The sequence below is a fragment of the Petromyzon marinus genome, chromosome 26 (genome assembly GCF_048934315.1).
Source record: "Petromyzon marinus isolate PM22_M1 ecotype Great Lakes invasive population chromosome 26, UKy_Petmar_22M1.pri1.0, whole genome shotgun sequence".
In the NCBI taxonomy this organism is placed as follows: Eukaryota; Metazoa; Chordata; class Hyperoartia; order Petromyzontiformes; family Petromyzontidae; genus Petromyzon; species Petromyzon marinus.
In genome coordinates, this window is record NC_133692.1 from 2,666,221 (window position 1) to 2,686,633 (window position 20,413).

General features: G+C 47.3%; 1 protein-coding gene across 8 annotated transcripts in view; it reads left to right on the plus strand.

Moving 5' to 3' along the window:
- The window catches only part of USP7 (ubiquitin specific peptidase 7), a 95,479-nt gene extending 79,652 nt beyond the window's left edge, over positions 1-15,827 (plus strand). For all 8 annotated transcript variants that reach the window (XM_076069849.1, XM_076069851.1, XM_076069852.1 and 5 more), the window contains 5 exons: positions 7,678-7,777; positions 10,058-10,177; positions 10,847-10,918; positions 12,086-12,176; positions 13,158-15,827. In XM_076069849.1, the coding sequence (XP_075925964.1) occupies positions 7,678-7,777; positions 10,058-10,177; positions 10,847-10,918; positions 12,086-12,176; positions 13,158-13,264 (490 nt within the window). In that variant the 3' untranslated portion in view covers positions 13,265-15,827. The remainder of the gene's footprint in view (positions 1-7,677; positions 7,778-10,057; positions 10,178-10,846; positions 10,919-12,085; positions 12,177-13,157) is intronic.
- The last annotated feature ends 4,586 nt before the right edge of the window (positions 15,828-20,413 follow it).

Consider the following 20,413-nt stretch of genomic DNA (forward strand, 5'->3'; position numbering starts at 1 on the left):
CTGCTGTTGTGCAGTGTTGTTGCGGTTTTTTTTCCCCTCTAGGCCAAAGTTGAGAGCGAGGAGGCACAGGCTTGCCAAGGCACGCTGGCTGAGAGCCACGGCCAGGCTCGTTTGCCGTTTGTGAAAAACTAACTGCCAACTGAGAAAAAAATGTTTTGTAAACCCAGATACACAAGAGCCTTTTGGTGCTTCACCCGAGCATCGTCGGCCTGTCTGCCTGCCCGCAGAGGCCCGCCACAGACACCGGGTCCAGATCACATAACCCTGAAACAGCGTATTTGTTAAACCACGTGACATTAATGTTTTTTTGTCACGTTTGCTTCTAACTGTAATGTTGGCTGTTGCTAAATTGTCTTGCCATCGGAAGGTTTCCTCGATCTTAGTGGCTTTTTAAGTCGGGATTTTAACAAACACAGCTGTGCAAAGTTCTGCTTCTATACACCTGTGTAGGCAGCTAGTATTTGTGTTTCGCAGTGATTTCTGCATAAATATCAATAAAATTAGCTACTTTGGCAGATATTCAGTTGGCTATGAATTACAGCTTTTTTTAAAATAATGAACCGTTTAAGAGTGAACCACATAAAACGCTTCCATTTGTTTGCAAAATTCTACCAGAAAAAAATTCACCACATTTTAGTCGATGGCGGGTGGGGGGGGACGGTTTGGGATATGCCGCCAATGGTTGATAGTTTCAGTTGAGAGCCGTGACTCAACAGATTAAAGTGGCGAGATAATCAAAGTATGAGATGGATGTTTCACCACTTTAAAGGGTGCATTAACTTTGCACGTGTAGCCTATCTGCCATGTCCGCTCTCTTCCCACCCCATGAATCCTTTCGAGGGGGGGGTGGGCAGGCGGGGTGGAGGACAGGTCAGCTAACTAGAGCACAAATAATAAAATTAACAAAGTTCTGAGATGATGAGTAGACTCTACGTTTTGTTCTGTCCTCCGGAGAAATGGGCGACTCGACAACGGCTGAGCACCGGTCGGGGGGGGGGGTTTGTGAAACGACAAGACAGTCCTCTTCAGAAGGGCAATTTGTGTCTCTGCAATAGCGATCAAAGATACCCTTCCGCGTCACAACACCGCAGCTGAATCCCTCTTGTCAGTGGGATTGAGCGCCAGTGCTGATATTTTGAAATCAACTTTAATATCGAAGTCTTAATTGTGCATATTTTCATTATTACCAATAACTCAATCAACACTCGATTAACATTACCAAGTTCCTGTCAGTCGATTGACATTCAAGTAATATCAATTTAACAGTTATATATTATTGGAGCAAATGTAGATTGCAGCTTACCGGTCCAGATCTATATTTGAGATGTGCCTCCGACTCCACTGTGCACGTAGGGGCTTTGGGTCCAACCCTTGATCACCACCGCCTGATTATAAATAAAAATAGATTATAAAAGCTCGGGGTTCCGTTTGTCTGTTTTGTCTGTTTATCCGTCAACTAAATTATTAGAGACTTTCAGAAGGCCTGAATCACAACTTTATAGAAAGTGAACCCCCCCCCCCCCCCAAATGTGGGGGTGAAAAGTTGATCCAATAATAAGTTTACAACAATTGTCGCCCCCCCCCCCCCAATTGTTTTATTTTGTTAGCGTATATACCTCCACACCCTACATACAACAGAGTAAGTACTATCTGCACACATTGGGGGTGTGGGAGAGAAGAGGACATCTGTGGGGGCGACAGGCAGGGCGCTGAGATGCACTCCGCAGGATAACAAACACGCACTTCGCTACCCGTAGCTCTGCAGAATGGTTCCTTATGTTCCCATATGCTACAAAGTGCACAATTATACACGTGATTAATTACAGGTGAGCTCACACCGGCCAAACGTGGCAACACAGCGCTAGGTGCGTTTGCACGTGGCGGGGCAAGAAGGTGATGAGCGCTGTACAAAATCACAATGTGCTTGGGTTGAGAAAGAGGAGCGAGGTATGCTGTGCCTGCACCCAGGCTGGGTTTGTACGTTGGGATTGCTTCGTGGGTTTGTGGTCACGGTGTCTGGGCCATTGCCAGGTGAGGCCAGTGGGGAGAGGGGCTTGGCGAGGGTAGTGAGGGGGGCTCTGTACCCAATGTCCAGGCCTGCGCTGCTGTGTAAGGGTTATACTCCCATCAATAAACAACACAGGTGCGTTGTTATCTGGCAGAGGGGGAATAGGCTGGACAGGCATAATAGATGTTTGTTTGTGTGTACGTACACAATGGGACGGTTATAGGTAATTGTACTCGTGGAAGTGTCAATGGTGCATGTGTATGAACCCTGTAGATTTTACTATTTGCTTTTTGTATGAAAGTTATTACTTCCTCTTCTCTGGGGAATTGATTAGTTTGCATTACGTTTCTGTAAATATTTTTAGAACATCCATTTGGCTAGTGCTGCCTGTTTTTGTGCGGTTGGTGTTTTGCGTCGCACCTTATATTTATATGTTAACATTTAATTAAGTACAGCTCCTTGTCAATGCGCTGCCGAATCAAGGCCTTCTCCCCGCGCTACGTCATTCACGTGGGTCGTTTGACCATACTTCACACAGGGAAGTGCCCTTTGATGGAAGGAGCGGGTAGGACCGGCTGACCACTGCACCACAGCTCCATGCTTGTGTGGAGAATTTGTTGCGAAATCATGGATGGCAAGGCGAGGTTTAAATCAAAAACCTCTATCCCGAAGGGCCAGTTAGGGTGAGGTTTTGAGGTTTATTATAAAAAGACGCCATTTTGGTTTTTGCAGGAAGTCTGACTGAAGTAACGGACTGCGGAAGGCCGGAGCCCGGAAATCAGAAATCTTAGCATTACCTGAGTTATTAGTGTCATCAAACGAACCCAATTTCCACCACGAGCAGGATCATGGATCAGGACCTGGATGAGGATTTACTCAATTCCGAAGAATGTGATTGTGATGTCGTAATTGTGATGGAGGATGGAGTGGCCGACGCAGAGAAGGATGAAGTGGCCGACGAGACGTCAGCGAACGCAGGGGGAAGGCCAGAGGACGCTCGATGGGCCAGTTTTGGCGCTACTTCACCGATGATCCGGAACCGCACAAGTTGAAGAGTGGCATCTGCAACCATTGTCGCACCAGATTCAACCATCACAAGAAGAGTGAGCAGGCGGTGAGGCACCTGAATGCATGCCCCGCTTTTTGGAGGGCAATGAATGGCACCGAGATAGATGATCATCTCGAGTGGTATGTGACGAACAAGAAGCGGGCGAAGCCATCGAAGGCAAGATGCAGCTCAACTCCATCTACATCGAATGCTTCGTCGATGGAGCAAGGATCGATCAAAGATCACCTAATACCCAGGCTCGATAAACTAACGAAGGAGAAGTTTGAGCAGGCCAAGCAATGCATTGCTTTTTCTTGGGCACGTCGTTCCAGTGGGTCGAGGAGGAGAACCTGGTGATCGCTGTGAAGACCCTTCGCCCAGATGCAGTGCTGCCGAACAGGAAGAGGCTGGCCGGACCATTGCTCGACAGGGCGTACATCGACATGAAGAAGGATGACACCGTCCTGGACAATAAGGCCGTTTGCCTGACATCTGATGCGTGGTCAAACATCAAGAATGATCTGATTGTGAACTACATGGTCACATCGCCGTCCCCAACGTTCTTTCTCGAGTCGGTGTCCACTGGAGAGCAGGGCGACAACGCTAACTGGATCGCCTCGGATCTTCAACGTGTGATGGCATCCCATCCGAAGACTACATTCGCTGGCACGGTCACCGACAACACATCCACCAACAAGAATGCGTGGGAACAGCTCTCGAAGGCTCACCCATCCTATTTCCAAGGCTGTACGTTGCATGGTCTGCATTAGCTTGTCAAGGACATTCTCTGTCACGAAGACGAGGAAACCCGGCCAATCAGAACACACATACCCGATCGACTATCCGTTGGAGTTCATCGTGGGGTGCAAGGACACGGTCAAATTGTTTCACAACAGTCACATTCTCAAGGCACAGCTGCAGGCTGAACAGAAGATCGCTGGCGTTCAAGCTTTTGTCCGGCCGGCTCCTACATGTTGGGGAACGATCAAAGGCTCTTGCGAGACGCTGTTGTCGTCGGAGAGGATTCTGCATTCCATTGTCACAGCTCGTGACTTCATGAAGGAGACGGCAGCTCAGAAATCCGAGCGAATGCGAATCAAGACCATCATTACGAGCGACGACTGGGTTTGTTGCAGAAGTCCCTTTCCATTCTCACGCCCATCGACGCATTGATTGTCAAATATCAATCCGATTCCGTACCAGTCTCTGAAGTCTTGCCGGATTTTCACACCCTCCCTCCCTGCTGAGTTTGCCAAGCTGCACGAAGTTGGTCATGCCAGCACTGAAGAGATCAACTACCTGATCAAGTTGGCAACAAGTCGTTTTCAGTTCATGTACGGAAAGGTCGATGGACTGGCGTATCTGTTAGATCCTCGCTTCATTGGAGAGGGCTTGAGCCTGGCTAATCGAAAAGAGTTGGATAACATCTTACTGGAGACACCGATCGATGATGAGACGGCAGTTGATGACGAGAGGCGCTCTTTATGCAGCTCACCGACCACGTCATTTCGGCGCGGCAGAAGAAGGACGCCGGTGGATTTAGATTCATTATGCTGCTCAAGGAACGTAAGATACCTTTGCAGTATTGGCAGTCTGACGGTGTGGCCTGGCCCGATCAGAAGATCGGCGTCAAGCTGTTCATGATGGCGACATCCTCTGCAGCCTCTGAGCACAACTTCTTAACTATGGGCTTCATACACAGCGAGCTCAGGAACAGCTTGGCGCCCAGTTCGGTGGCGAAGTTGGTCTACCTCAAGAGCAACTTGCGGCATTTGCCGAATGCAGTTCTATGTCGGAGAGCTACGACAGGAACTCGTCGGAGCAGTACAAGTACTGATCTGGGAGTATCACGAATAAAACCACGAGGTTTATTAAGGTTTGAACCTTAATCCTCAAATTCGGATCTGAAAAAAATTGATTTTTTTCCACCCCTGTGGCGAAATCCATTTGAACTGCCACTATTGTTCTATGTTGGTTTTGGATTTGGCTTACTCATTTTGAATTCAAGTGAACTGCTGCGTTGTTGGCACACAGAGTGAGCGCGGCTGGCAGTGTGTGTTGTTATTGAACCACAACATAGTTATTGCGTGACTTGCGTTATACATTTAAGCAACGCTTAATGTTCCATTTAACAAAAAATATGCATAAATTAATTAGTGAACGGAAATTTTCAATTAATATCTTAAACTGCACGTAAATCCTCTTCTATCTGGATCATGTTCTGTTCCCTGAATCATTTGTAAGAAAATACTCTTAATATTTAATTGAGCTTAATTTTACTGGTAACAGAATGCTCTGGTGTATTTCCTGCACAAAGTCTTCATTGTGTGCAGGTCACTACCCCGCTGACGCATGTGGAGAATCCGCACGGTCTCCGCTTGAGAACACAGACAGACCTCATCGGCACAGCATTCATGAGAATCTCAATTTCCCGACGATCGTTGAATTTACAGTAAAAATGGACAATTATTTTTTTCAACCCGCTGCTAAGTAATAATCACCCCCCCCCCCCCACTCCATATCAGTTGTGCGATTTGTTTAACCGTACTTCATCTGCAGGGTTAATCCTCCAGTGCAGAAACATGTAGGGTAGATGTGTAATTGAGCTCGTAAAATCGTTATGTTCCATTTATGTTGACATCTTTGCTCCAGGCCAGGTGCAACACAGACCTTGACCTCGCTCGGCTCTTGGTATCACTTACCTACTTCCACGCCTGTCAGTTGAAGTTGATGATATCCTGTCTGGCGAGATAGGCGTATCAATACCTCGAGCGTGTTTTGCCCGACTTGCACTTGCAGCCGCATATTAAATCAAGTCTTCATTCGATGTCAGAAAAGGTGTCACACCCCCCTGCTCAAATCTTGTTTCCTCTCTGTAAAAGCAATAGTTTTATACATGCCCTCCAACCCAAAACAAGAAACCCATTTCACATCAGGACCTTCCAGGGGCGATTGATAAAAACACTTCTGGTCATCCCTACAAAGATCGCAATGCCAGGATATCAAGCGAGTATACACCCGAGTCTCAAGAGCCCCGGTTTGTCACGTATCGGAGTAGCGCAGTGCATGAAGGGACTGGGTTAGAATTCCAGACTTGGGTGCCTTCTGTGTTTTTTTTGTGTGTTCACCCCATGTTCTACATGGGTTTCCTCTTCAGTTCTCTGGTTTCCTCTCATTAAAAAAAACCCATACAATGTTACTGGTATTGGCCAAACATCCCAATGCTGAAAAAAAAATACTTGAAAATTATTCCGTTGAAATTACACGTAGCCTGCAGCAGAATGAGACTTTATTTATACAGGAGGAATCCAATGAGCTATAAAGCTCTTTTTCACAGATGTCCAGTAGGGGCGGGTCAGAGATTTTCAACAACAAAAAGTACAATACACGATGGAAGTGCAAAATATAGGAAGAGTAAACATCACTAAAACATTGCCCCACCTCCCCCCACCCCCACTGCAAAAGCTTGTCTTGAGACATCAGGGTAAACGAGTACAATTAATGATACGTAAATAACTTGAAAAGCAATTACGGTAAAAGCCGATAGTGTCCCTTTCATCATCCCACCTGCTTTTATACTACATCTAGCATCGCAGCAGAGAAGTGTAACATTATTTAGTGCGTTGCCTTTGTTTTGTCATCACAACAACCGCCGTTCACCACTAAGTGGCGGTGACGTCACCATGGGCGCTTGTGCCATCATTCTAGGTGAGCTTTTTAAGCAAAGCTGTTTGTAACGGAGTATCATCCACCCCCATACGTATTGTTTGTGCATGGTTATTACAAGTTATCTCGCAACGGATTAAAGCAGACTGAGTTGTACAGACTCTCGGCGCCAAGGTTGATACAACAGCAGGAGCAGATATGATGGTCCCGTGCTTGTAAAAGTGTTTGTTTAAGTCGCCCATCTCTCGTCCTTGCGCGCGTCCGTGTTTGTACAGCACACACGGTACATGTTAGACAATGACAGTGCAGTTCATGAAATCACACGGGGTGACTACACAAGCAGATTTTACATTTCTGGTGCTACTGCCCACTCGCATGAAAATCGCAAAGCCATTTTTCCGTAACATCCCCATCACTCAGCAGAGCATGTTTACATTTTCTCGTGTTTGCGTGCCTCAAACTCAAAACTGCCTGTGATGTGCCTCAGTAGTAACCCCGATGTGTTTGTTTATGTATTTCTATTTTTTTCCAATTTTATGTTTGTGTTTGTTCGTGGATGTAACGGTGGTGTGATTTATGGGAGTGGTGGTGTCGTGATTAGTGAACTGCCCTATTGACCCAGTGACCCGAGTTTGATTCCATGTCATGGCAATAATCCGTGACTTATATCGTAACTGGGCCCGGACCTGCCCTAGGTTGACCCTGCCTTATACAAGTACCTGGTGCAGTCTACAAACATCAGCACTGGGCAGACAAATTCGGCCGGGCGTGATGGTAGCCATACCACACCATTCCATCGTGTGCCTTTACTGCCTTTAATAGGTGGGTGCTGACTGCACTCGCCTCAATATCCTGTTCAGGCTTCATGACGGATGTTTGTGTATGCGTGCTTGTGAGCGTGCATGTGTTTGTGTGTGTGTTTTAGAACCTGTGTGTGCATGTGTTTTCTGTCTAGGCTGCTGGAAATCGTGAGCTACAAGATCATTGGCATGCGCCAAGAGGATGAACTCTTGGAATGCATCAACTCAGCGACCAGTCGCACCTACAGAATAGAGGTAGGTCAACATGAGCTCTGCCCCCCCCCCCGCCATCGCACTTCCGATTGGTTGGCTATGTACGGTGCGATAGAAGTTCAACATACTGTACATCACACAGCACGGTTCGCAGTTGAGCGCTGGAGTAAACAGTTGCCCTTTGAGGACCTGAGAATGGCTCTCCAAATGCCAGGGCAGCTGCATTCTCTCTTTGCAATTGCACTTTAACGTTTACAACCCACATTATAGATAGGGGTGAGGGTTACAGCCGTCCTGGTATAACCACATGCCACAACGCTGGCGTTGTCAAGCTGCGCGGCTCCATTTTGTATGGTTTTTTTTGTTGAAGGGTTACTATTTCTGTCCGGGTCGCTTAGTTTCCATTACGGCGCTGACAGCTTGTGATGGCATCTTAAGAGAGACGTTGATGATTGCAGTCGATTTTTTTTTACGCGGCAGAAACAATTCGTCAGGGCCTTCCTTATCGGACGCGGCCGGGGCCATTTTCACGTCGATAATAAACGAGCAGGGGCACTCCATCGATTGACTTGTGTTCAACCGCTGCACTCCCGAGAGGAGCCACTTGAACGTCAGTCGTTGTTGCCTTCCATCGCGTGCGGACGTGCCACCAAGCGGACGGCGCTTTCCCAGCCCTTTCAACAGCAGCCATCGTTTGGTTGTGTTTTAACCTCGGCGCGCAATCTCCCTCCTTCCCCCTCAGCAGCGAGCATCGGGATCGGCGTGTCGTGAAAGTTTACCACTTTTCCAAAGTAGGCAGCGGTGCCGTCTTGTCTGTTGTACTGTATCCTACTGTAAATCAGTACTCATTGTAAATTCTGTTAATCCGTCTGCAGTCGTGTAACGTGTGACGTTCCTGCTCAGTCTTTTATCTGACCGAGCGTGACGTTGGGCGTCGCGGGGGCGAGATGTTAGCTCCCTCGCCTGGTACGGAGGAGGTCGTGGGTTTGTCCTGACCCCCTGACGCTTGTATAATTGAACTTTGCAGGTCTCTCCCTGTGGTCGCGTGGAATTTTTTCTGGGTTTTTCTCTCCACGTTTAGAATCAACATTCGTTTTAGAGTGCTATAAATGTCCACGTGATAAGCCACTTTGTTGATCTATGAATTGTGGCCAAGGTGCTTCTGAAAAATAGCGATATTGCTTTAGTGGGACCTTTCCTGGTAAAATAAAAAAATAGTTTATCTACAGTGCTTCCTACAAACTTAATTCTGTTGCTTTTGTCTGGGAGTATTGGATAAACATTTGTAGGTAGCAAATAATTTTCTTGACATAATCTCAAGTAACACATGTTTCAAAATTTCAGGAACTGCTTCTCCACTAAATGTGTCATTTCCTCCCCTGATTTACAATTGAGATGTATAATCGTGAATGTGGGTATTTTGGTAGTTGTGGTAATGAATGTTGTAACAGTTGCGCATATAAATGTATGTTACTGTTATTTCTATTTTGTTCAGAAACACATTTTACGTGTAACTTTAGTTTAAGCTGCTTTGTATTAATTGTATGATTATTTTAATATATTTCTAATGGTTGCAATTATGATCCTTATCTTTAGTGCCTTTTATATGTTATCAATAGTGTACACATTTTGTAAGTCTACTACTGGGTGTTGTCGGTCATGGGGATTGTTTGACCATACTTCACCGCACTGGTCAGTGCAGCTTGATGAGTGGGGAGGCCCAGGATCGCTTTGAATATTACTCACCACTCATGTGTGTGCTGGCTCGGAATTGAACTCTTGTTTGTGATGTTTATAGGGAAACGCGCTAACTAATGCACTGCCGCTCTCACCCGCACATAAACGCGAATGCACAAATACACAAAGACCCCCCCCCCCCCCAATATAGTCACTGCAAATGCTGTTTGCAACCACTTACGAAGGGCTGGCGTGGCTGGGAATCAAACTTGGGTTGCTGAATTCGCAGCGTGCTGCGTTGACCGCTGCACCACCGCTCTCCTTGTGTGAATGTTCTATCAGTAAATGACTGATGTCGATGCAGAACAACAACTACAGTTTATCATTCAGGTGTGAATAACATATATACCGTTTAAATTCCCCAAATTGATGCCGTTGATGTCGCTTTTGGGAACCCGGCATATGTCCACTTTGAATTCCGCTTCAGATATCACTCGCAAGCAGCCCTACTGAAGTTGGTCCTGGCTGGGCAGTCAAACTCGGTGTCGGCAAGTTTTTCACGGTGGTATGTTGTTGCCTACTGCGGTGGCTTGGGATTACGTTTGACTTCGTTGGGCCCCTGGGTTTTTGCCCCGACGCGTGCAGGAGACTCCTGTGGACCAGGTGGACATTGAGAAAGAGCGAGAGATGCTGGTCCCAGTCGCCCACTTCCACAAGGAGGTCTTCGGCACCTTCGGGATTCCTTTTCTGCTGCGAATATGCCAAGTAGGTGTTAGTCCTCCAGCACAGAACGCAACTCCGTGGCAGAGGGGAAGTGCATTCATCTCGCCACCGTGGGCGCCACGGTGGTGAGATGTTAACTACCTCGCCTGGTATGCGGGAGGTCGTGGGTCCGATCTCGACCCTGACACCCGTATATTTGGAGTTTGCGTGTTCTCTCCGTGATAGCGTGGACTTTTCTCCGGGTCCTCCGGTTTTTCCCTCCACATTTATAATCAATGTGCGTTTAGAGTATTTGGCTGCTATACATTTAAAAAACGAATAGCCACCCCGTTGAGCTATCATTTGTTGCCAAGTCACTTCCTAAAAGAGCTATATAGCTTATTGGGCCTTTCTTGGTCAGAATTGGCTGTATGTATCATTATACCTCCTTTGCCAGTACCAAAATATAATAATAGGGTTTTTACCTTTTTCTGGCAACAAAACTGAAACCTTTTTACGATGATTCATGTCTGCATTAACCACAATACCTGCAGTCAAAATGCATATTAAAAACATACTATGATAATATATGCATTGTCCTTGAAACTGATTGGTCCACACCAAAGGACGGCTTTCTTTTGTAGGATGTGCACACTCCGAATGGTGCCGCAGTCGACGTTTGCTTGAATGAAAGTGCCTCATTTAGAACCCACCCGCTGTCTTGTGTGGCAGGACGAACCTTTTAAAGAGGTGGCGAAGAGAGTTCAAACCATTCTGGATGTTCCTGACAAGGAGTTTGAAAAGGTAAAATTGCGTTTGTTAGTTTGATGCAGAGTGTACATTTGTTTCTGCCTCGTGTCTGTGTATGTAAGAGTAGCCTGGGCTGTGGAGGCTGCCCTCAACTTTACCCACAAACGCTTCGATTTATGCCGTGTCAACAAAGTCAGTGGTTTTCTGCTCTCACGAGTGTGTGGTGTGGCTCTTAAACCCATCCCTTGGCTTACAGCCCTGAACCGGTGGTGGAAATTCCATATTCTCATGATGGGGGCGGGAGGGACCGGCAAGCGTATCCATAATAAAAGCAATGTTGCCCTCCAAACTCTTAACAATGTTATCAGCCCCAGATGTATAATGAGTAGAGTCGATTCCTCATCAGGATTTGAACTCGCACCCCCTGTTTATGCTGCAGGGGGGACACAGTGACTCCTTTACTTGTGAGAAAGATCTGCCGCTGCTCCACGCTTCTGGTTAAAGAAGAATTCATGGTTTTGTCTTCCTCTCTCCTGCACAACGGAGAGTGAGCTGCGTTGTTTTCACTTGCAGTGAAGAGGTCCTGTGGGTGAATTGAATTCCTGCATTTGGACTCCCTGTGACTCTGTCGGGTCTGTTAAATCAAACGCACTTGCGGCCTCGAACATCGAGTTGCCTTTGCCGCGATTGTAAATGTGCATCGTGCAAGAAAAGTTTTTTTTTCCCACCGTCACGTTTACTTGGTCAATCTGCTGAAGGGGGTTCGGGCCCTGCCCCGTGCCGTGCAGGTTGCGTCGGTATTGTTTGACCCAGTGCAGGCTGTTGGAAGACGGGCAGCATAGATGTGGGAGCATGGTACAATACAACGATTGATTTTGCCGCACCGCCCTCTGATGATAAGTAAAAAAAAACCCAGCAGCAAACCACAAAACACCTGACCAGCTCCGGGGATTTGACGCCTTGCGGATGAATGTCGCATCGTAGATCGGGTTCGGGGGACGCTGCCCCGTGATGCATTTCACCCGTCCCTCGTCTGGTTGAACCGATGCCACAGCTGCGACTCCACTAACCGTGTCAACTTGGTTGTTGCGGTGACGAGGGTAACGTTTGCCTAAGAGTTTTTTCTGGAAAACGCCATCATGCTCGTGACAAGTTGGGCTGTGTGTGTGTGCCGCCACTAACCTGGTGCTTGCGTGCGTCTGTCGCTGACATGCGCGGCAGTTCAAGTTCGCCGTGGTGATGATGGGTCGGCCGCAGTACATCAAGGAGGATGAATACATCGTCGACCTGAAGGACTTCGAGCCACAGCAAGGTCTGCACCGCGCGTGGAGGCTCGTGAACGCGCGTGTCGCTGTTCGGCTCGCATGTTGTATGTTGATTAAAAAAAATGCTCCTTTGAGACATTGAAGGCTCGCATTCTAGGATGTATGTGTGTATGTTTGAACGTCTTTCGCCACCATACGTTGCCAACTGTGCTAATCGAGGGGTGCGGGGGAAGGATAACAGACTAACAAAAATGTAACTTGGGCAAGAATGGAGTGCAACATTAGCACTCGAGGAAAAAAATATGACACGGCAGTTTATACAATATAACAAGATAATATTTAAACAAGACTTTAGAATTAAATTCGTGGGACGATTACAATTCCCCTTGCCCATCATTGCTCCGGGGCTGCTGAAATGAGCACTGCCGTTGAGCACATCAGCAGTGGGGGGTGGCCCAGTCCTGCCCATGGGAACAGAAACCACTCTCGCGACCCTGGCTCAGACTCCCCCAGCAAATGAGTGCCACCCAGCGTGCTCCTCTTGACGCGGGGAAGCCCTCCCGTGTTTGCATTTCAACCTGCTGTAAAATAAGCCTAAACTTTTTTTTTATTTTACCTGTAAAGCCCACTGAGCTTATATAGATGTTTTTCAGAAGCGACCTAGCTAGCACAAATGATAGCTCAACGAAGTGGCTTGTGTAAATTTATAGCAGCTCTAAATGCATGTTTCTAAATGTGGAGGGTAAAACCCGGAGGAGCCGGAGAAAAATCCACACGGCCATTGGGGAGAGAGAACATGGCAACTCCAAATATACAGGCATCCGGGTCAGGCTTGAACCCACGACTTGTATACGAGGCGAGGTAGTTAACATCTCGCCACCGTGGCAAGATGTAAATACCCCCAGTACATAAGGGTTTACTGTCGCGTGGAATCATTTATCTCTAAACAGTTAAATAAAATTACAGAAAGTATTGCCGGAGCCGGTTTCTAAACACCTTTCCGCTTTGTTCATGCACGTGCACGGCAGGGAGCATGGTGCAGACCAGGCCGTGGCTGGGCCTGGACCACTTCAACAAGGCCCCCAAGAGGAGTCGCTACCCCTACCTGGAGAAGGCCATCAAGATCCACAACTGAGGAGAGACGGGGAAAGGGGGTGGCAGTGGAGAGGGGTTGGCAGAGAGAGAGAGAAAGCTGACGTTGATCATCGCCGTCATCGCAGTCTGCGTGAAGTTGCCCCAGAGCCGCCTCCCCTCGTTCTCCCACGCCACAGCACGGTTCCCTCCTGCACTGTCCCCACGTGCGCCTTCTCTCCGCCGTGCAGCCAACAACCAGCAGCTTTCACACACCGGTGTACACATTTGACAGCTGGACTGGATGTGAATTTAACTCTTGCAAATGTATAGGACCTTGCCTGCGCATTCAAGGAATGTTTTTTTTGTTTAATGAAACGAATTTGGATGGTGTTGAATCTGTGTCCTCATGCTCAATCCCCCAGTATACATCGGTTTAGATTCATTGGGTTTTTTTTGTTCATTTTTTCCAGATGGTTGCAAGGCCATCTGTAATAGTATTTAAAGTGTCCTTGTCTCGTTGAAATGTGTTTCTTTTTTGACACATTGTTGCTTGCGGTTCGCCGGACCCTCCAAAGGACAGAGTTTTTGTGCACCTGTACCACCGGCGTGCTCGTTGGCACCACCACGGGGTACCGACCGACGTTGCGTTCCCAGGTGTAGCCCCGTCCCCCTGCCCCCCCCCCGGTGCCGTGCGATGATTTACCAATCCCCGTTTATCGTCCCTGCTTATCTGCGACACAACCGAAAGGGAAGACCTTAACCGGAGAAGCAGGGGAGGGGGGGGGGGACACGACCGTCGATTGCGACGTCGCTTTAACAGGCTTTTTTTTTGTTTCATGAATGTTTAAAGATTAGCACAGAGTGTGTACCTTGAGATTGCAGTGCACGTGTTTTGAGCAGGTTTGAAAATCTCAATAGCCTCTCTGAAGAGGTGCATTTTACATGGGCTCCCGACCCTGCTTTTAGTATGTGATGTATAGAGCACTACCGCATGGCATAGCCTTTGGCTGTACATAAAAAAAAAGTTCCTTCACCCCGTTTTGTGTGGAAGAGAGTGAGAGTGGGTGGTTTTGTACCCTGTTTTGAACTGCTGGAGTGGAACCGCATGATTGAGTCTGCAAGGCTGTTCGGCCCAGGTCTGTAAAATACCACTTGTGTCCAAAATTTAATGATAAATTTGGCATTTTTTTGCCCAACTGGTTTTGAATAACAATGTTCCATGTGACAATGACATGTAGAGCCGACAACTTTGGGTGCCAGAACATCTCTTAGAGACAAGATCAAAGGTATGTATAATAATGGAGCAAAAGGTGTTCTTCAGTAAATGCTCATGGGATTCCTGCTGCACTCTTGTGTAATGCGAGTGTGAATTGCATCTCTCGTGTACAGTGTAAGTTGTAAAAAAAAAATTCTGTCCTTTCAAATCTAACAGTTCCCACGTGTGTGGTGTGAGGGGAGGGGAGAGAGGTTCACAAGTGTACAGGAAGGTAGGATGGGCGGGCGGGCGGCACGATGGGTAGAGACCGAGAGCGGAGCGTTTCCGTGGACGATGGATCGTCAAGAGGAGCACCCCGACGTGGATCGAGGAGGAGGAGGGCTAGGAATGTGCTAAATGGTATTGGTGGTGAGGGGGGGGGGCAACCGCTCGCGTTATGTTGGATCGCGCGAACGATCGCCGCGTGTGATTACGTTTACCCCCCCCCGTTGCGTTTTTGTATGGTTGTCGGTGCCACTTTAGCGTAGCGTGTTTTTCGCAAGCCACACAAAAGATGCACATCACCTGAAGTGTTATCTTGCAACTTTCTCACGGTCCTTAGAAATGCTTGACATCTCCAATACGCATCCTATATTGAGTTTAAATAATAAAATATTTTATCTTTTTTTTCCACCTCTGTTCACCTTTTGACCTGGCCCAACTAATGTAACTTTTGTGCGTTGTTAACAAGAGGATTGCGAAGACCTGCCGAACCTAACCGTTGCACCCCTGCGGTACTTGCTGTTTGCGTTACCGAAAGCCTCGCTCCCTTCCCCTCCCTCCCTCATCCACCGCCCCTCCAGTTTTGCGCCACAGCCACATGAAGCTAAAGTGTAGACATTTCATTAAAAAAAACTGGTTAAAATGCCAAAAAAAAGTTTTAGGGAGGGAAAAGACTAAAAATTCGCAGCCGTCATTGGCAACATTTTAAGAAGTGTAGTCTTGAGTTTCACACCATGTTCTTAGTTTTAACGCTTTTGAGACAAGTGGCAGGGCAGATGTAAGTTTTGGAGCGATGGAGCTGACCAATAAAATAATTACTTTGCTGCAACTCTTGTTTTCTCTCTCGTGGGATAATGTACGGCGACTCCTGTTTACTCGGTTGCATTTTTTCCAGCTGGAAAAAAAAGTCGTGTGTTTGTGGAAGACGGCAGATTTTTCTAATAAAATTAGTATAATGTTAAGAATGATTTTTTTTGTTTTCCTTAACTGTAAATACAGTTCCAGTCTATTGTGCAGTATGTCCGTTATTAGGTTGCTCCGTGTTGTTGCGGGCAGCATGTTGCTGCTGCTGCTGTGTAATACAACATGCAGTCTGTCGGCAAGGTTGCTAGAAACTGCAACAAATAAAGTGAAGAAATGAGGACAACTCTGTTTCATTCTTTATTGTAATGCCATTTCGTAGATCAATCAACTCCCAATATCTAAAATTTAAAGATAACATTCTTAACAGCGAGCTTATTTAGGTGTGCTTTATAATAGGTTAAAGGTTCTGTTCCAAATGAAAAAAAAGCTTCAAACGTGAATTGTCTGGGTCCGAGTATCGTCAAGAGCTCTCCGTATTGAATCTTTAAAATCCAATTGGTACAAAAGCGAATACTCTAGGTGACAGTATTGTAGATCCGTACTCTCGATATGTGATTAATTTCTAGGTGATCTAACGGGACCAACAATTGTACGCGTTGTGTTCCATCGTTGGATATACGTGCTGCTGTTGAAATTCCGTTCAATTGGCATCTTTTCACCCGTGACAGCTGCAGCCTTGAGAGGAAATGCCACACGAGCCCCTGCCTGTAGAGGCAGCTGTGATTGACCTCACGGCTGTCACCACTTTTTTTTTCCCCACAATCCGCACTGCTGCTCTGTGATGAAGGGTATCTAGCTTCTTCTTGTCACGGCTTTCCGCCAGAACATCCCTCCTATGTGAATGAGGCTCCCCACTAACCCTTTCATGCTGTTCAACATCCCAACCATGTTACCCCCAATACACGTGCCAACGATGGGCCCGCAGTGCCCTGTTTAACCGAGACTGACCCTACAGCAAAGTGTACACATTGGCGAACCGCCTCGATAGGACAGGCGCCAAATTACACCCTTGGACATCGCTTATTGAACGAGGCAGTTGTGGTGTCATCTAAAATCATCAAACCCGTTCTATTTGAAGATGTCCGTCCCGAAAACGCCATTGTCTGCCTTCGCGCCCTTGGTGTGCGACCATTACGATGTTTGTGTTCGTACGTATTGGCGCAGACATTTCAACCTGGTCAAACCGGTCGCGCGCAGCAGCTCCCATCACCCACGCGTCGAAATTATCCCCACGCCAAGCAAAAGAACCGCCCACGTTGACATCGTCGTCCCGCGCGTGGGAAGGAGGCGGTGGCTGACCCCAATTTAACTCGCGGCTTCACGAACGTGGTCCGGTTGCAGCAGCTGCGTGCAGTGCAAACGTTGAGGTCGACGTGGAAGTCTCGCTGCCCCTTGATGTGTTCAGCCTCATGGGAGTAACCCCCCCCTGCCCCCCGTGAGATGTATGCACGAATGTAAAGATTTAACCACTGCATGTTTAAAAAATGTTAGCCAGATTCAATCCGAGGCGGATCAAGAAACTTCCCAAGGCAGGGTGGGCGTGAGCGACATTTCAAGCTGATTAAATATGGCCCTTGAGTGATTTAAAACCAAGCAATCTATTCTCTCTGCGAAATATCAATGATATAGCTGGCGAGTTCCAGAGCGAAATAGGAGGACTTTCTAACAAATCTGTTCATCGCCTGATGAACTATAAATGTTGTGGGTTTACTCTCCCAACACACCGGTAGTGCTGAAGGAGGAACTAATTGGCACGTTTTGTTGACCTGGCAAAACTTACTAATTGGCTGTGTAGTGGTGGCGGCGGTGTTTGACGACACCTTTTTATATTTAAACGACAACCCAAAAAATTGTTTTATGCATTGACGATATACACTCGGGTCTTCCAATGTACTTCCATGAGCAGCGTTGCAATCAACCAGGAGGTGTGTTAACATGTTAAAACACTCAAATATAAACATTTTTTGCAAGAAATCAAGTTGCTGCATTAACCACGCACGGTACTTGCGTTTAACATGCATGCAAACAAACGTGCTCTGATACTGGCAACAACAACAAAAAGTCCCATACTGTGGTGGTAGCCTGCTCCAAACTCTGCGACCTCTGGACGAGGGGCAATGCCCAGCGACGATCGGGGGCGGAATCCCTGGAACGGGCGGTGAAGAAAAGTGAGCGGCACGGCACGGCGCTTCCGTGTGGGATGTTGGTGGAACTCCTTCATTCAGTCCGCGGAACTCGCCACAGGCCCACCACGCAGCACGGGGGTTTGTTTACATTTTTCGAAACGTTAGATCGTCGTCTGGAAATTGCCCTGAGTGCTTAAATAATTATTTGGTGACGCTGCTGTGTTGGAAGTGGTGCAGAAGCACCACACGGTGGCCCTTAAAAAAGGACAACCATCGATTCGCAACGATGCCCGTCTTCATAGCGTGTCAAATTAGCATACACAATGTATGAAAGGCCATTGCCCGAAACGTCTTCTTTAAGGCCACGGTTATTGACGAATGTGTGGTTGTTTGTTATTTACGCGTATGCACCATTGCCAACGCAGCACCAGCAACATCACAAAATAATTTGTTCAGTCGTAAATTAACCCTTTTTTTCCCCCACTAACGGCATCCAACTCCCCCCTCGCATCCTGGACGCAACTTGCACCGGAGAAGATCATGTCCCCCTCTCCCGAGCTGCTGTTGTATACACACCTGCCGAGCATTCGGCCCCATCGGAAGCGTTGTTGATTGGAGTCCCGGTTACACCCAGCGTGTGGGTGGCCCAGAGAGACAGAGATGGGGGGGGGGGGTGAACCGGGAGTGGGACCCCTCCCCGCAGATTTGCCGGTCGGTGGTCGGTGACTGTGCTTCAGGAATGGGTGGCTCGTGTCCGGACATGCGCTATCCACATTCTCCGGAGGAGTCGATGTGGACGTGTCCCAACGTATAAACAAGCGCGAAAAACCGATCCAGATTTAAGAGGAGCGGGGGGGGGGTGTTTTTTTGGGCCTAGATCGCGTAAATAAAAATGTCGTGAAATCCGCCCCAACCCTAGACAGCCAATTGGTACGGTTCGTCACCTAAACAAAACGTGCCAATTAGTTACGACTTCAGCAGAGGAAATGGCCCTGCCCACGTGATCCGTGGTTCGAACAAATCGCTCGAGACACCGGTGGATGACGGCAAAGAGCAGTTTAAGCGAGCCGCTTGTCGCAAGAGGTCACACGTGTGACGGCAGCGGTCCTTCGCTGGCCGTGTGCAATTAATGAATTTGCCCGTGATGAAGACATCGCACACGACACTCCGACAGAGTTGCTACCCCCTCCCGTCATGGTACCAGCCACTGCTCTGGCACGTGGGCCGAGAGCAGGAGCCCTCTCGGTCGCCGTGATGCGGGTTGGCGCTGTTGCGTTAAGATTATTATTCTGGTGCTATATATGTATTTACGTCCAAATGATGGGCCACTTTGTTGAGCTGTCATTTGTGGTAGCCAGGTCGCTTCTGAAAAATAAGCTAATACCTCGGTGGGCTTTGCCTGGTATGATGGGGATGTTAGACCAGAGGTCGCGTTTTGGCGTCCTCTGGTCTAACCCCTTTTGAGACGAGGCACCAAAGAAAGCTGTCTCTGGTGTGGACCAATCAGTTTAAAAGACAATGCATATATTATCAGTGTGGTTTTTTGTTTGCATTCTGACCGTAAGTATTGTGGTTAATGCAGACATGATTCCTTGTAAAAGGTTTCAGTTTGGTGTTTTAACACCTTAACACCTGTTTTGTTGCCAGAAAAAAAGGGGAAAACCTATTCTCATGATGGGGATGGTTTAGTTTTATTTGTATGTGTTCAGGTTATTGATTTACCTTCGACACGACTATCATGTGTTCTGTACTGTTTGTTGCAATGTTCTTTACCCGCCCCTACTGAACATCTGTGAAAAATTGCTTTATAGCTCATCGGATTCCTCCAGGATAAAAACATTCTGATTCTTTTAGTGTAATGCCATGACGGCGAATGTGCTCCGCACAACACGGACGTACCCACCCGACTGGCATGGAGCCCACCATCGTCACTTGAGCCCAGAAATCTCCAATGTACGTGCTGGGCAGTTAAATGCCGTTTATAAATACATCTTTATTTCGACTGCAGGAGGAATCCGATGAGCTATGAAGCTCTTTCTTTCGCAGATGTCCAGTACGGGAGAGGTAAGCCAAGTTACAACAACAAACAAAAACACAACAACGATAGGAGTGCAAAAGAGAGAAAATGGTAAGCAAGTCACAAGATCTAAGTAAATAAAAAATACATTATATAAGTCCGGTTTATCAAGCTTTGGCAAGGCAGCAAAAACAAGAACAACAACACAGTCCCAGACTACACCACACAGTAGTAGTCCCTCAATAAGATGGCACATTAACACTTGACTATCGATACTGCACAGGTCAAGATCAAAGTGACATCACATTTGCAAATGTGGCTGCCGTATCCATCGGTCACAGTTGCTGGATACAGGGGTTGGGGTAGTGATCAGGGTAGGGGTAGTGATAGGGGTAGTGATAGTGGTAAGGGTAATTTCAGTTTCATTTATTTGGTATAGCCCTGTGAGCCATTCGGCTCTTGAATCGGGTGCAACCGCAAAAACATGAACAAGAAAACATCTTAAAGTGACTATGTGACTGCAAACAGAAAATCCAGGAAAAAACATCAAAATATTCCTGAAAAAGCACCGTACACCAACGCTGTGTGCAAAAGTCCCAGTGGGATGCAAGTCAAACAACAACAACAACCACAAGAAAACTTAGATTAAGGCCATCAGTCTAACTCCGTACTACAACAAACAAACATAGCCAAACCAAAAAACTTTTCGAAATCACCAAAATAAAG